Source organism: Oreochromis aureus, linkage group 13 (genome assembly GCF_013358895.1).
Source record: "Oreochromis aureus strain Israel breed Guangdong linkage group 13, ZZ_aureus, whole genome shotgun sequence".
NCBI lineage: Eukaryota > Metazoa > Chordata > Actinopteri > Cichliformes > Cichlidae > Oreochromis > Oreochromis aureus.
In genome coordinates, this window is record NC_052954.1 from 12,997,681 (window position 1) to 13,010,034 (window position 12,354).

The 12,354-nt window shown below is 40.2% G+C and overlaps 2 protein-coding genes across 4 annotated transcripts; one reads left to right on the plus strand and one right to left on the minus strand.

Moving 5' to 3' along the window:
- Positions 1–295: 295 nt before the first annotated feature.
- LOC116318561 (calpain-1 catalytic subunit-like) lies at positions 296–10,388 on the plus strand. Of its 2 annotated transcripts, XM_031737593.2 has the most exons (23): positions 313–451; positions 1,514–1,531; positions 2,254–2,500; positions 4,142–4,211; positions 4,296–4,414; positions 4,497–4,630; positions 4,737–4,905; positions 5,003–5,086; positions 5,179–5,264; positions 6,226–6,300; positions 6,777–6,937; positions 7,058–7,227; positions 7,328–7,339; positions 7,489–7,700; positions 7,792–7,831; positions 7,931–7,996; positions 8,184–8,241; positions 8,389–8,453; positions 8,563–8,631; positions 8,708–8,786; positions 9,136–9,249; positions 9,355–9,413; positions 9,501–10,388. In XM_031737593.2, exons 3-23 carry the CDS (start codon positions 2,255–2,257, stop codon positions 9,525–9,527), a joined length of 2,115 nt encoding a protein of 704 aa, XP_031593453.1. In that variant the 5' UTR covers positions 313–451; positions 1,514–1,531; position 2,254; the 3' UTR covers positions 9,528–10,388. The 2 variants fall into 2 exon arrangements, with proteins under 2 accessions (XP_031593454.1, XP_031593453.1); XM_031737594.2 differs by lacking the exon at positions 1,514–1,531 and having other exon boundaries at positions 296–451.
- A 192-nt stretch (positions 10,389–10,580) lies between these two features.
- mrpl14 (mitochondrial ribosomal protein L14) lies at positions 10,581–12,302 on the minus strand. Of its 2 annotated transcripts, none has more exons than XM_039621949.1 (3): positions 12,177–12,302; positions 11,809–11,911; positions 10,581–11,022 (listed from the first exon to the last, which is right to left on the minus strand). In XM_039621949.1, exons 2-3 carry the CDS (start codon positions 11,886–11,888, stop codon positions 10,656–10,658), a joined length of 447 nt encoding a protein of 148 aa, XP_039477883.1. In that variant the 5' UTR covers positions 11,889–11,911; positions 12,177–12,302; the 3' UTR covers positions 10,581–10,655. The 2 variants fall into 2 exon arrangements, with proteins under 2 accessions (XP_039477883.1, XP_031593483.1); XM_031737623.2 differs by having other exon boundaries at positions 12,115–12,195.
- Positions 12,303–12,354: the final 52 nt, after the last annotated feature.

Here is a 12,354-nt window from a genome sequence, read left to right on the forward strand (position 1 = left end):
AAAAAACAAACAAGCGCGTTCATGCTCACAGGTGTACACACAGGAAAAAAGAAGAAAAAAAAAAAAGAGAGAAAAAAAAAAATTTCTGATGAAACTTCAGAAAACAGATGGTTTATCTGAAGGGCCAGATGAATCTCTCCGATCCTGCCTCAGGTCTTTGATGAACCTTTTCCTATTTCTTAAAGAGATGACTTTTAGATACTGTTCAGTAAGTGTGTTGTTCATGGTTAACTGCCATCTTTAGCGCCTCCAACGGCAGTGTGTGGTGGGTGTGAATTTTGGCCCCTCCTCCTGTAGGGGCGGGGGCGGTGCAGCAGTGTTGACGGTGCAGAGGGGTTGGACCTTGGGCTGGACCTGCGATCCAACGGAACCAGTGTCCCCACCAGATTTACACAGTTACTACTGTATCCAGTTCATTTACAAGGAGCTTGAAATTAACGTGAAAGCGGCGGTGAGTGTCGTTTTGTGCGTTTTATTTCTTTGTTATTTGGAGAGCTTGAGGTTAACGGTGCCTTGTGAAGTGCAGGCCACAGTGCGGTTTGTTTGATTTGATTTAATGCAGGCTTTATCTCTCGCAAGAGTCAAGACAAATAACAGCCGTCTAATTCGGGGATCACAGATTTAATTCAGCTACGTTATCCAGGGTTAAATGAGAGTGTGAATGTGCTCCGTTGTTACCAGAAATCTTTAAAGCGGGGGCGCGTAAAGACAGGCCTGCAGCACACTTCTGAACAGGTGCACTAAACCATTTGTGTAATGACATAATGTCACTTTTAAGTCTCGGGCCTGTGAAATCACAAATGAACCGAAGCAGCAAACGTGCATTACTCAGACACTAATGCTGCTCCTCTGTTTTTTGTTTTTATTTTTCTATTGACTGACTGTTGTTTTTACGGTGCTGCTGAAGTCCTATTGATTACTTTATTTGGAGGAAATAAAAAGATCCTTGTGATCAGCAGCCTTTGAAAGAGCAGAGAGGAATTCCCGCAGCTCAATGGGGAGTGGGGCCTCAGAGCAGGGGCACGATGGCCCTTCAAACAATGCTCCTGTCTGCGGATTGTTTTTACCAAAAGCATAGCCTGTTTTTGCACACCAGCTCATTCTCCAACCTAGCCATTTTTCTCACGAATGTCCTGGCCCCCTCACCACTGTAGCTCCAGCCAAGTTTACCCTTCCAACTTTCAGCGCCCAGACTATTTACCTAACTTGGCTCACTGGGATTCCTTTTGAGGCAAGTAGAGAACCAAAGGATCTAGTCAGCACTGATTCATGAGGTACCAAATTCAAGTCTAAGGGAGGTTTACTTCTTTTGAACTCATGATTTCCTTACATAGGTCTTTTCTTTTCCCTGAAGATCTGAATATAGCCTGGAAAATAAGACACCCCCTCCCCCCTAATCAATTTTAAATACTGCATATCCTTTGTATTGTGCATCTGATTTATAGAAAGAAAGAAAAAAAGCAGCTTATGTGAATGACCTTTCTCTCTGTTTTTGTCTGATTCTCCCTCTCAGCTTGCCAATACAGACAAGGTATCACATTTCTTCTTTTGCTGCTCTGGGTTCAGGGTGGTGATTCTTATAACACCGTTACCCATCGTCACTATTCCTTTTCTGTCTGCCAGATGTTTTGTTTATCCCATCACTTATCATTTTGTTTTCATGATCATAGTAAATGAACTTGGAGCTAAACTAAATATGAAAAAACTGAGTTATGATGAGTTTTACCAGGGAAACTTGCAGGATTTGCTTTCTGTGGGGCCGTAACCTGGAATGAGGAAATACTGAGGTCATAAATCTGGTCACTGTGCACCTCACTACACTCAGAAAAACAATTCTTAAACGTTTAGTGAAATGCTGATTTAAAAAAAAAATGCATTATAAAGTTTTTTAAGTGAAGGAATTGTTATATTTTTTTTTACATATGAAATGTAAAAAAAAATTTGAAATGCCTATGTTTTAAGTTGTTTACATTACCTATAAGGGACAATAATAATAATAATAATAATAATGATAAATGACTTGACAGACCTCAGTGTTCTCAGAGCCTACAGCCTTCACTTTTATGCTAGATGCAAGCTAACATCATAATGCTGAATTTCTGCGTCACAAAGGGTTGCCAGCTAGCTGAATGCAGGTTTTGATTGCTGTATTATAACTCTTAGACATGAGTGTGCCACAGATTAGCTTGCTGCTATTTATAGATGACACCGTGCATACCCAACCACCAACTCTGTATTTTTATCTTGCACCAGCATGTATTCGGTTGGAGGGATATCTGCAAGCATATATGCCAACAGGCTCCGGGCGGAAGGGATGGGCTCCAAGGACCAAGCTGTGCACTTTGCGGGCCAGGATTACGAGGCACTGAAGCAGGAATGTCTGGAGTCAGGCTGCCTGTTTGAAGACCCCTATTTCCCTGCCGAGCCTCCATCCCTGGGCTTTAAGGAACTTGCCCCCTATTCCTCTAAAACGAAGGATGTGGAGTGGATGAGGCCCACGGTGAGATAACCGAGAGGATGCACAGGCACCGTAGTCTGTAGTCTCATATGAGAGTCTGAAATTAAAAAATAACACTTATTGTGCAGACATTTATATAAAGACAATTAAAAGTGTATTGCTTTTGGCCCATCTCATGTGATATTTCACAACTCATGTGCTGTTTTGTCTGTCGCTGGACATGACTGGACCTGCCAGCAAACATATCGATGGCAGTTTCTCATTTCATGTCTGCCAGCTCAGACAGAATAGCACAAGTAGGGACAGGGACCTCTCTGACCACGGCAGCTGTTGGCATGTAACACATTCTCTGACTGCTCCCTCGCTGGGACATTTGTTTACAGTGCAGGAAGTTGGCACATAAATGATATGATGCTTCAAACAGTCATGATAACAAGAAAACACACCCTCTTTTCCAAGGTTTTACATATCAGGACATAAATATTATCTAGTCCTCTCCAGTTCTTGGAATTAAATAAATACATCCTCACATGAAAAACAACACGCAATGTATTACACAATGTTATTATGTTCTTCAGTAAAGATGACGCCATTACAGAGAAACAGTGTTTGAAAAACTAAACACTGCCCATGATTCATTAGCTTGTAGTGCCACCTTTAGGAGCAATAACATTTTGCTTTCTTTATGACTTTATTAGTTTCATATCACTGAGGAGGAATTTTGACCCACTTTCCTTTATGGCAGTGCTTCAGTTCATTGCTGGTATTTGTTTATGCACAGCTTTTTAAGGACCGACCACAGCATTTTAGTCAGGTTGAGGTCTGGACATTTGCTGCTGTGCTTGGGATCATTGTCCTGTTGCTGGATCCAGTTTAGGCTGCAAAACAAACCCAAATCATCACTCCTCCACCACCGTGCTTGACAGTTGCTAGTGTTTGTATTTGTGCCGATATACTGTGTTTGGGTTTGTGCATCAAGACCAAACATCTCCCCTTTGGTCTCATCTGTCCAAAGAACATTGTTTCAAAGTTTTGTGATTTGTTCAAATGCAACTTTGCAATTTTAAGCCATGCTGACATGTCCTTTGTTTTGTTTTTTTCGGAGAAGAGACTTTCCTCTGGCCACCCTTCCAAATAAGCCACACTTTTTCAGTCTTTTGCCAGTTGTGCTGTTATGAACGTTAACATTTTACATGCTAACTGAGGTCAGTAGAGTTTGTAGCTCTTGGGTTTTTTGTTTTTGCAGTTTAACTTGCATGATTTGACATCGGGGTGAATTTGGCGAGATTTCCTCTCCTGGGAAGATTGGTGACTGCCTTGAATGTTTGCCACTTGTGAGTCATATTTCTCACTGTTGACTGATGCCCTACATTTCATTTGGAAATGGCCTTCTTACTATTCCCAGAGTGATGGACAGCACCGGTGTCTTTCTTGCTTAGCATTATCCTTAACACACTTGCTTCAGTGAAGCAGTAAGGGTTTTCCACAGTCTACTTCTGTGTTGTTCTAAGACATGCTAAAGGCTGTATTGTTTTTATTATGTCCCGATACATAAAAACCTCAGAATTTAAAGAGGGTGTGCTTTCTTTATACCATGACTGTAGATTAAAAAAATGTTCAAATCTTTGACTGTTATTATACTTATTATATATATTATACTTATTTTCTTTTTTTTCTCCATAGGAACTAACACAAGACCCTCAGTTCATCGTTGGTGGTGCAACCAGAACAGACATCTGTCAGGGAGCACTGGGTGAGTCATTAATGCTGAATCTGCCATGAAAACCAGGAAGCCACAGATGGATGGAGGTTCCTAAAGCTTGTTTTTTAATTGCAGGTGACTGCTGGCTCTTAGCAGCCATTGCTTCTCTTACGCTGAATGAGAAGCTTCTTCATCGGGTTGTCCCACACGGTCAGTCCTTCCAAGATGATTATGCAGGAATCTTCCACTTTCAGGTACTTTCACATCATCTTCTACAAACTCTCTTTGCAAGCACTTCATTTGGATGGAGTTCTTGATTATTGCTCTGTGTTGCAGTTCTGGCAGTTTGGCGAATGGGTAGATGTCGTGATTGATGACAGATTGCCAGTGAAGGATGGGGAGCTAATGTTTGTCCATTCAGCTGAGGGCAATGAATTCTGGAGTGCACTCCTGGAGAAAGCTTATGCTAAGTAGGTGTCTGCCCGCTACATCGCTTAGCATTTAACAGCAAGCCGTAATCTGAAGAGCTGTTGTGTACGGCAATCAATGTGAAGTGTGTTCTTGATGTGCTATCAGGCTGAATGGCTCCTATGAGGCTTTGTCTGGAGGGAGCACCACTGAAGGGTTTGAGGACTTCACAGGTGGTGTGTCTGAGATGTACGAGCTCCGCCGAGCTCCCAGAGATCTCTACAGGATAATTGGCAAAGCGCTGGAGAGAGGCTCCCTGCTGGGCTGCTCCATCGATGTAAGTGCTGAATACATTTTATTAAAAGCACTCCTGTTTCTTTCCATGCTAACAGACTCATACTGAGATGCAGTAATCGTGTTTTATATAAATACAGATCACCAGTGCCTTTGACATGGAGGCTGTGACATTCAAGAAGCTTGTGAAAGGCCACGCCTACTCAGTCACTGGGCTAAAGGAGGTCTGTGTTTGCTGGATTGTGCATCGTTTTTAGTCTCTGCCTGACCGTAAAAGTCGTGTTTTTAATTTTTCTGTCATTCTGCTGTTATGTAGGTTAATTTCCATGGCAACAACGAACGCCTCATCCGAATACGTAACCCTTGGGGCCAGGTGGAGTGGACTGGTGCATGGAGTGACAAGTGAGTGTGTGTTTAAATATGAGTATGCTATATGAGAGTAATAAATCCTTTCCATTTTTCTTGTTTCCTATATGTTTTGACTATAAAATATGTGGCTGTAAAGAAAAAAAAAAAAAAAAAAAAAAGTACTTTCCCCCTTCTTGATTTCTTAGTTCTTTGTATATTAATTACACGTTTCTGATTAAACACCTTTTAATATTAGACAAAGATAATCTGAGAAAATACAAAATGCAGTTTTTAAATGATGATTTTATTTATTAAAACTGAAACTTTGTTATTCAAACTGACCTGGCCTTGTGTGAAATCTTTCGTATTGTTGAATCATGACCACTCTGACCTTAATTGTGTGAAGCCTGCAATTCCTTAGATGTTCTGGGTTCTCTCTCCTAGATGAGTCGTTGATACTCTCTTGGAATAATTTCAGTCGGCTGACAACTCCCAGAAAAGTTCACCATTCTTCCAAGTTTTCTCAATTAGTAGATAATGGCTCTACATTCGCTGGGGTCCCAAAACCTTACAAATGGCTGTTTCTAGACTCATAGATGTCGATGACCTCATTCCTCATCTGTTCTTGAGGTTCTTTAAATCGTGGCATGCTTTTTGAGATCTTTTAGCCTACTTCACTTTGCCAGACAGGTTTTATTTGGTCTCTCGATTCAGCAGGTCTGGCAGCAATCAGGCCGGCGTGTGGCTAATGGAACTGAACTCAGCTTTCCAAAAATGTAGATAATCACAGTTGATTTATGTTTTAACATGGAGGGCAATTTTTTCACACAGGGCCAGGCAGCATTTTTCTTTTAATGAATGAAATCACCATTTGATGGCATTTTGTTTTAACTTGGTTTGATCTGAAACATGTAAGCGTGACAGATATTTAAAAGAAATAACAAATCAGGAAGTGGTCAAATACAGTGCACCATCTTCACTAATTGTTCTTGCCTGCTTTTCTTGTCGTTTGTAGTTCTCCTGAATGGGATCAGATCGACCCCTCTGAACGAGAAGACTTGCATCTGCAGATGGAAGATGGCGAGTTTTGGTACGAGATGATTTTAAAGAAACAGACAGATATTTTTTGCCTGGATGAGAATATTGTGTCTTTGTCCTAACAATAAGCTACAACAAGGCTGTTAGCAAAAACTCAGCATAGACAATGAAAGTTTAAGAGTAAACACTAAACTGACTCTGACCATAGATATTCATAGATTTCATAAAGATATAAATGTGATTTTATTCCATTTAAAAACAACTTAGAAGCAGTGACTTGCTGCTGGAGTGTTGTCTTGTAAAAAAACAGCTGGTTTGTTTGTACAGCTGTAATTACCAGTGTAGTGTGCTGTTAATTATTTCCTTCTGATCCATTTTAGTGCTAAGCTTATTGTTTCCCAGCTTCAGGTTTATCATTAACACACAGATATGAGAGTGCTGCAAATTTGATCATCAAACTCTTACAGCTAGTGAAAAAGCACAGTGTTAAACTAGATGTTTAAGGAAAGCTACACCTACATCTTCCAGGATGTCCTTCAGTGATTTCATCAGGCAGTTTTCTCGACTAGAGATCTGCAACTTGACTCCAGATGCTCTGAGTGACGACAGCCTGAGCCACTGGAACACCATCAAGTTCTACGGCACGTGGAGGAGAGGCAGCACCGCCGGGGGCTGCAGGAACCATCCCAGTGAGTCCTAACTGTGTATACCTCACAAAGATGACTTTTACAATCAAGTGTACACAGTTTCCGCCTGTGAGTTACTGTTGGACCATGAAGCAGGCTAACACAAATGTCCCGTCTGTGCAGACACGTTTTGGATCAACCCTCAGTATAAGATCACGCTGCTGGAGGAGGACGACGACCCAGAGGACGATGAGGTGGCGTGCAGTTTTTTAGTAGCCCTCATGCAGAAAGACCGACGCAGATATCGACGTCAAGGTCAAGACATGCACACCATTGGCTTTGCTCTGTATGAGGTGCGAATAGAGAAAATCTGTATTGTCCCTTTGCCTTGTTTGTATGTTTAAAAGGATCCTCATGCTCATTCCTTAACTCTTTCCCCTGTTATCTTTGCAGATTCCAGAAGAGGTAAGCAGCACTTTTTACTACTTTAAAAAAAAAATTCATGACCATTACTGTTAGTGTAATGTGAACCATGTATGACTGTACTTACAGTAAATGGAGCTAAAAGCCTGCATATGTATTTTAACCAATGTTCTGCTTGCTGCTGCCTTTAGTACAGAGGCTGCCAAAATGTCCATTTGAAGAAGAATTTCTTTTTGAGCCATTCCTCCTGTGCTCGCTCGGAAACCTTCATCAACCTCCGGGAGGTGAGCACACGGCTCCGTCTGCCTCCAGGAGAGTACCTCATTGTTCCCTCCACCTTTGAGCCCAGTAAAGAGGCCGACTTTGTCCTAAGGGTGTTCACTGAGAAGCAGTCAGAGACCGAGTATGTTTCCTCTTGTATTTTGTTATTTTTTTTCACCGATTACAATGTGTGGAAAAGGAGGCCCTGTACCAATAGAGTTTGTCTGTTGCAGAGAGCTGGATGATGAAGTCTCTGCCGATTTGGGAGAGGATGTACGTATACATCAGTCGGGAAATTTTAAACTATTGCACAAATTGCAAGAGTGTTAATGATTTTACACCCTGTACCTGCCATGCTTTGCTTTCCTACAGGAAGAAATAACTGAAGATGACATCGATGACTCTTTTAAGGCCATGTTTGCTCAACTAGCGGGAGAGGTAGGTTTTGAAAAGATCTTTCTTACTGGTTAGCATCTTTTCACCTATGTACTACTACTTTTATATAATTATCTGATAAAGCAACATATGTAGTGGTAATAGTTGCGTTTGCAGTATTCATGATAGGAACAAAGCCAGTAAAGTTGCTCTTAGTTGCAAAGTTTTGTTGTCCTTTGTTGTTTTGCAGGACATGGAGATTTCTATTCGCGAGCTTAGGACCATTCTAAACAGAGTTGTCACCCGGCGTGAGTGTTCTCTTTATTTTGGGTGCAGTTCACATATTACTAATACATCTCCCATTAGCGTATTAGATTCCACTGTAGTGTCCTTTCCCTTTAACTGTGTGTCTTTTTTTTAGCCAGATGGTTTGAAGAAAGTTTTTATCATTTCAGACAAAGACCTGAAGACTGATGGCTTCAGTATGGAGTCCTGTAGGACCATGGTGAACCTGATGGATGTATCCTCTGGTGTTATTACATCTAAATCTTGCAAAACTGACTGTTTTAGGCATTAAATTGTGCTTTTAGTATGTGATTTGTTTGCCCCCTTGACAAAATGCTTCCTAGAAAGATGGTAGTGCTCGTTTAGGGCTCGTGGAGTTTCAGATCCTCTGGAACAAGATCCGAAAGTGGCTGGTAAGAGCGATTAAAACAGGAACGTTATACTTAGATTATCTGTATTTCTATTTATGTTACTGTCTCCGTCTCTCAGGTCATTTTCAGACAATTCGACCTCGACAAGTCAGGGGCCATGAGCTCATATGAGATGCGACTTGCTGTGGAAGCAGCAGGTAGAGTTTTTCATATCAAAGCATCATATTGACACAGCTACACACACCAGTCACTTCATTGGCTCGACTGCTTGTTAAACCAAGTACAGGTTAACAGCCAATCACATGGCATCTCTAGGGTTTAAAAGAATGGTCGGAAACAGAAAAAAATATCCAGTGAGCAGAAGTTCTCTGACCAAAATCTCTGATGAATTGTTTCAAGCATTTTGACTCTGTGCTATTAAGATCTAAAGCAACTCTGAAGGCAAAAGCTGATCCAACCTGGCACTAGCATGGCATACCTAATTATACTATAAAGTACTCATACTGACCACTAAGAGAATACTAACCCGTTTTAAACTCTGTGTAGGTTTCAAACTGAATAATCGACTCAACCAGATTCTGGTGGCCCGGTATGCAGAGAATGAGATGATTGACTTTGACAACTTCATCTGCTGCTTGGTTAAGCTTGAAGCCATGTTTAGTAAGTAATATTCACAGACACATAATTAGAAATAAAAGCAGCATAGTGGCACCATATTTCATTTTTAATGCAGTGACAATAAATGATGAAAACTTTAATTAATAGGGTCTTTCCGAGACTTTGACAAGGCGGGATCAGGAGAGGCAGAGATGAACCTGACAGAGGTGAGTTCTGTTTTAAAAAGAAAAAGTATCCAGTATCCTTTTGTCAAACTTTTCTGTTTGTCTAACTTTATTTGTTACCTTGCCTAGTGGCTTTATCTGACCATGTGTGGTTGAAGAGGACCTTCTGTTAAGGTGTATCGAGTAAGGGCGCAGTGCCTGCAGACTGCTGCGAAGCTGGAGCTATGAAGACCCTTTAGCCCTAGAAACCTTCAGATTCTTTTACACATCCCACCTCAGCTTAAATAAAAGTTGCAAAATAGCTGTGTAACAGACAACCAAAGTCCAGAAAAGCCAACATGGTGTGTCCTGGACATATTTTAGGATCTATGCAAAGCTTCAGCATGTAGCCGTCACCGTGTGACATGAATGTGTCATCTTTATTTACACAGCATGACCATTAGCTGCAATGTTTACTGCGAGTTGGTTTTACATGTTTTAATTTTGATGTCACTCACTGAAAATTTCACTCTTTGAAATCTGTCTGAAAATCTGTTTCTGTGGTATTTTTTTCAAAGTACTTTAGTTTCTCAGTAATTGTGCATTCATTTGTTTAAATTTTGTTTTAGAAAACCGGAAGTTGTTGTCATGGTGTTGAGTCAGCAGTTTCACTCTTACACCTGTAGGTGTCACTACTGAGCCAATCTGATGTCAGTGACAAGCTTGAAACATTTAATATGTATTGAGTTTAACCTGTTTAATATGACGTTGATGAATTGAAGCCACTCACCTTAGTTTTTTTTTTCTAAATTGTACTTGAATTATAGTTGAAGGAAGCTGCTTTAGAAGTTGCCTCACATTAATATTAATGTATCCGTTCACTTTTAGTGACCTTTACAGTAATCACGATACTGATGATTGCCTTATACACACAGAAAAAAAGAAATCATGGTACGAACAACCAGTAAAATGTGCCAGTCATGTGTTTTATGTTACGAATGTATTTCGTGCCTTCAATAAATATTCAAAGGCTCATGATATTTTTCCATTGTTTCCACAACACAAGTTTGGCCCACATTCTCCTTGGCTACTGGACTAGACGTGTGTATGCTTTAAAGGAAAAGCCTATATTTATTGTAAGCATTGGGATGCTTCCGTAAAACAGACATGTTGATAAAGATTTGACCTAATTGCTGTACCAAGTTAAAAAACAAAAACAACAAAAAAAACTATTGCAATAGCATCTGTTCTTTTAAAGTTTATTGAAGACAGCTTGTTCACAAAATGTTCACATATTTGACACAGTTAGACAAATGAACCGGCAATTGCCAATACTTTAGAGTAATCTCCCTCTAGTTTACGTAGATGTGTGGGTACAGGAACTTTAATCCTTGTTCCTGTGGGGTTCCCATTGTCCTCAATGAGTACAACATTGTTAGAATCAAAGCGTGGAGTCATCCGCTCTCCGGGCATTTTGTGTCCAACGATAAGCGCCTTCTTCTTTTGTCCTTTAATGGCAAGTAACACTCTGTCACCAACTTTTCCTACGCCGTTCTTGGTGTAGACGTGGATCACTCTCGGCGGACGGTGATATGGAGTATTTCCAAGAGAACTGTTGTCCACTACACGTACTCTTGTCATTTTTTGAATGGCTGCAGCAACAGCAGATACACTGACAAGACAAATAGTATATTAGTCATGTCCAACTTAAGGAGTTAAGGACATTACTCATTACCAAGCATCATTGACCATGACAGTCACTTAGATCCCTCAGTCAGCAGGTATGCAAGTAATCCACTTTTCTACTAAAATATAAAGCTAAATATCATGTGATATTATAAATTGAACAAGTTGCTTCTTATACTGCTCCATAAGCACTGAATAAAGAAATGATTCAGGGCTGGCTCATGGGGGTAATTTAAGGGCACAAACTGCACCGGATAACTGAATTAGAAAATTCAATTGTATAATAGGACATGGAGGCTGAGGGGCACTCCACTGCTGTAAAATGAAAGTGTTCAGCCTGTCCTATGAGACCGGCTCTTGCATATCTTTCTGGAAAAGTGTTTACATGTGACTTTAGAAGAATAGGGAAAAACACTCACACATGGAAGGACTTTCCCTTCAAATGAAAAAACTAACAAACCTTACATCCTTTTTTGTGTGCGTGTCTGAAAATAATCAGCTCATACTAATGACTTTAGATATTTACTATTCAAAAGTTTATTCGGGTTTCCATCCACGTCTTAAACTTAGATTTACAGTAAATGCAGTTTAAATATATACGAATTTAAAAACAGCACTGCGGTATCAAAAAGGCACATACGCATATTACACAATATATTTAAAGTTGCAATACAAAATGCAACATTTTCTGGTCAGCTGGATCATTTTTGCTGAATTGGTTTCTTTAGATGGTCTAATAAAGTACACAATCCAACATTTCTAAGAATTTTACCTGAAATTCCTCTGACAATTTAGGGACGCTGTCTCCAAGAGTAGCCCAGAAAGGGATCCTGAGAGCCAAGGAAGAGCCATAATTACCGCAAATACTATGACCGCTGAAAAGAGAAATAGTGTGTAGTTAGCAGCTAGTAAGCTAAAGGCATTAGCTAACAATCACATGGAAGCCAGACTAGAGCTTATAACAGAGCCGAACACTTCTTGGTTTATAGTCTTTGCAACAAATAATATATCACATATAATAATTATAGAAAGAAGCGTCAGATTTTAAGTATAAAACAAATGTCTCGCTAATCGTTACCTATATTCTAATTGCGCTCCATGCCAATGTCAAAAGTATGGCGTCATCAGCACGCGACCCACCTGGCAGATATATGCGTAATCATGCTGTTGTTAAATAATTCTTATTGCACTTAAGAAAATGTGCTTTTATTTATTTAGTTTTATACGTATTACTGCCAACCATTTCATATCCGTAGAGACAGTCCTCAAAAAAGGAAAAGGTTAAACACAAAAACGGAGCTTGTTTGTCATTTGATCT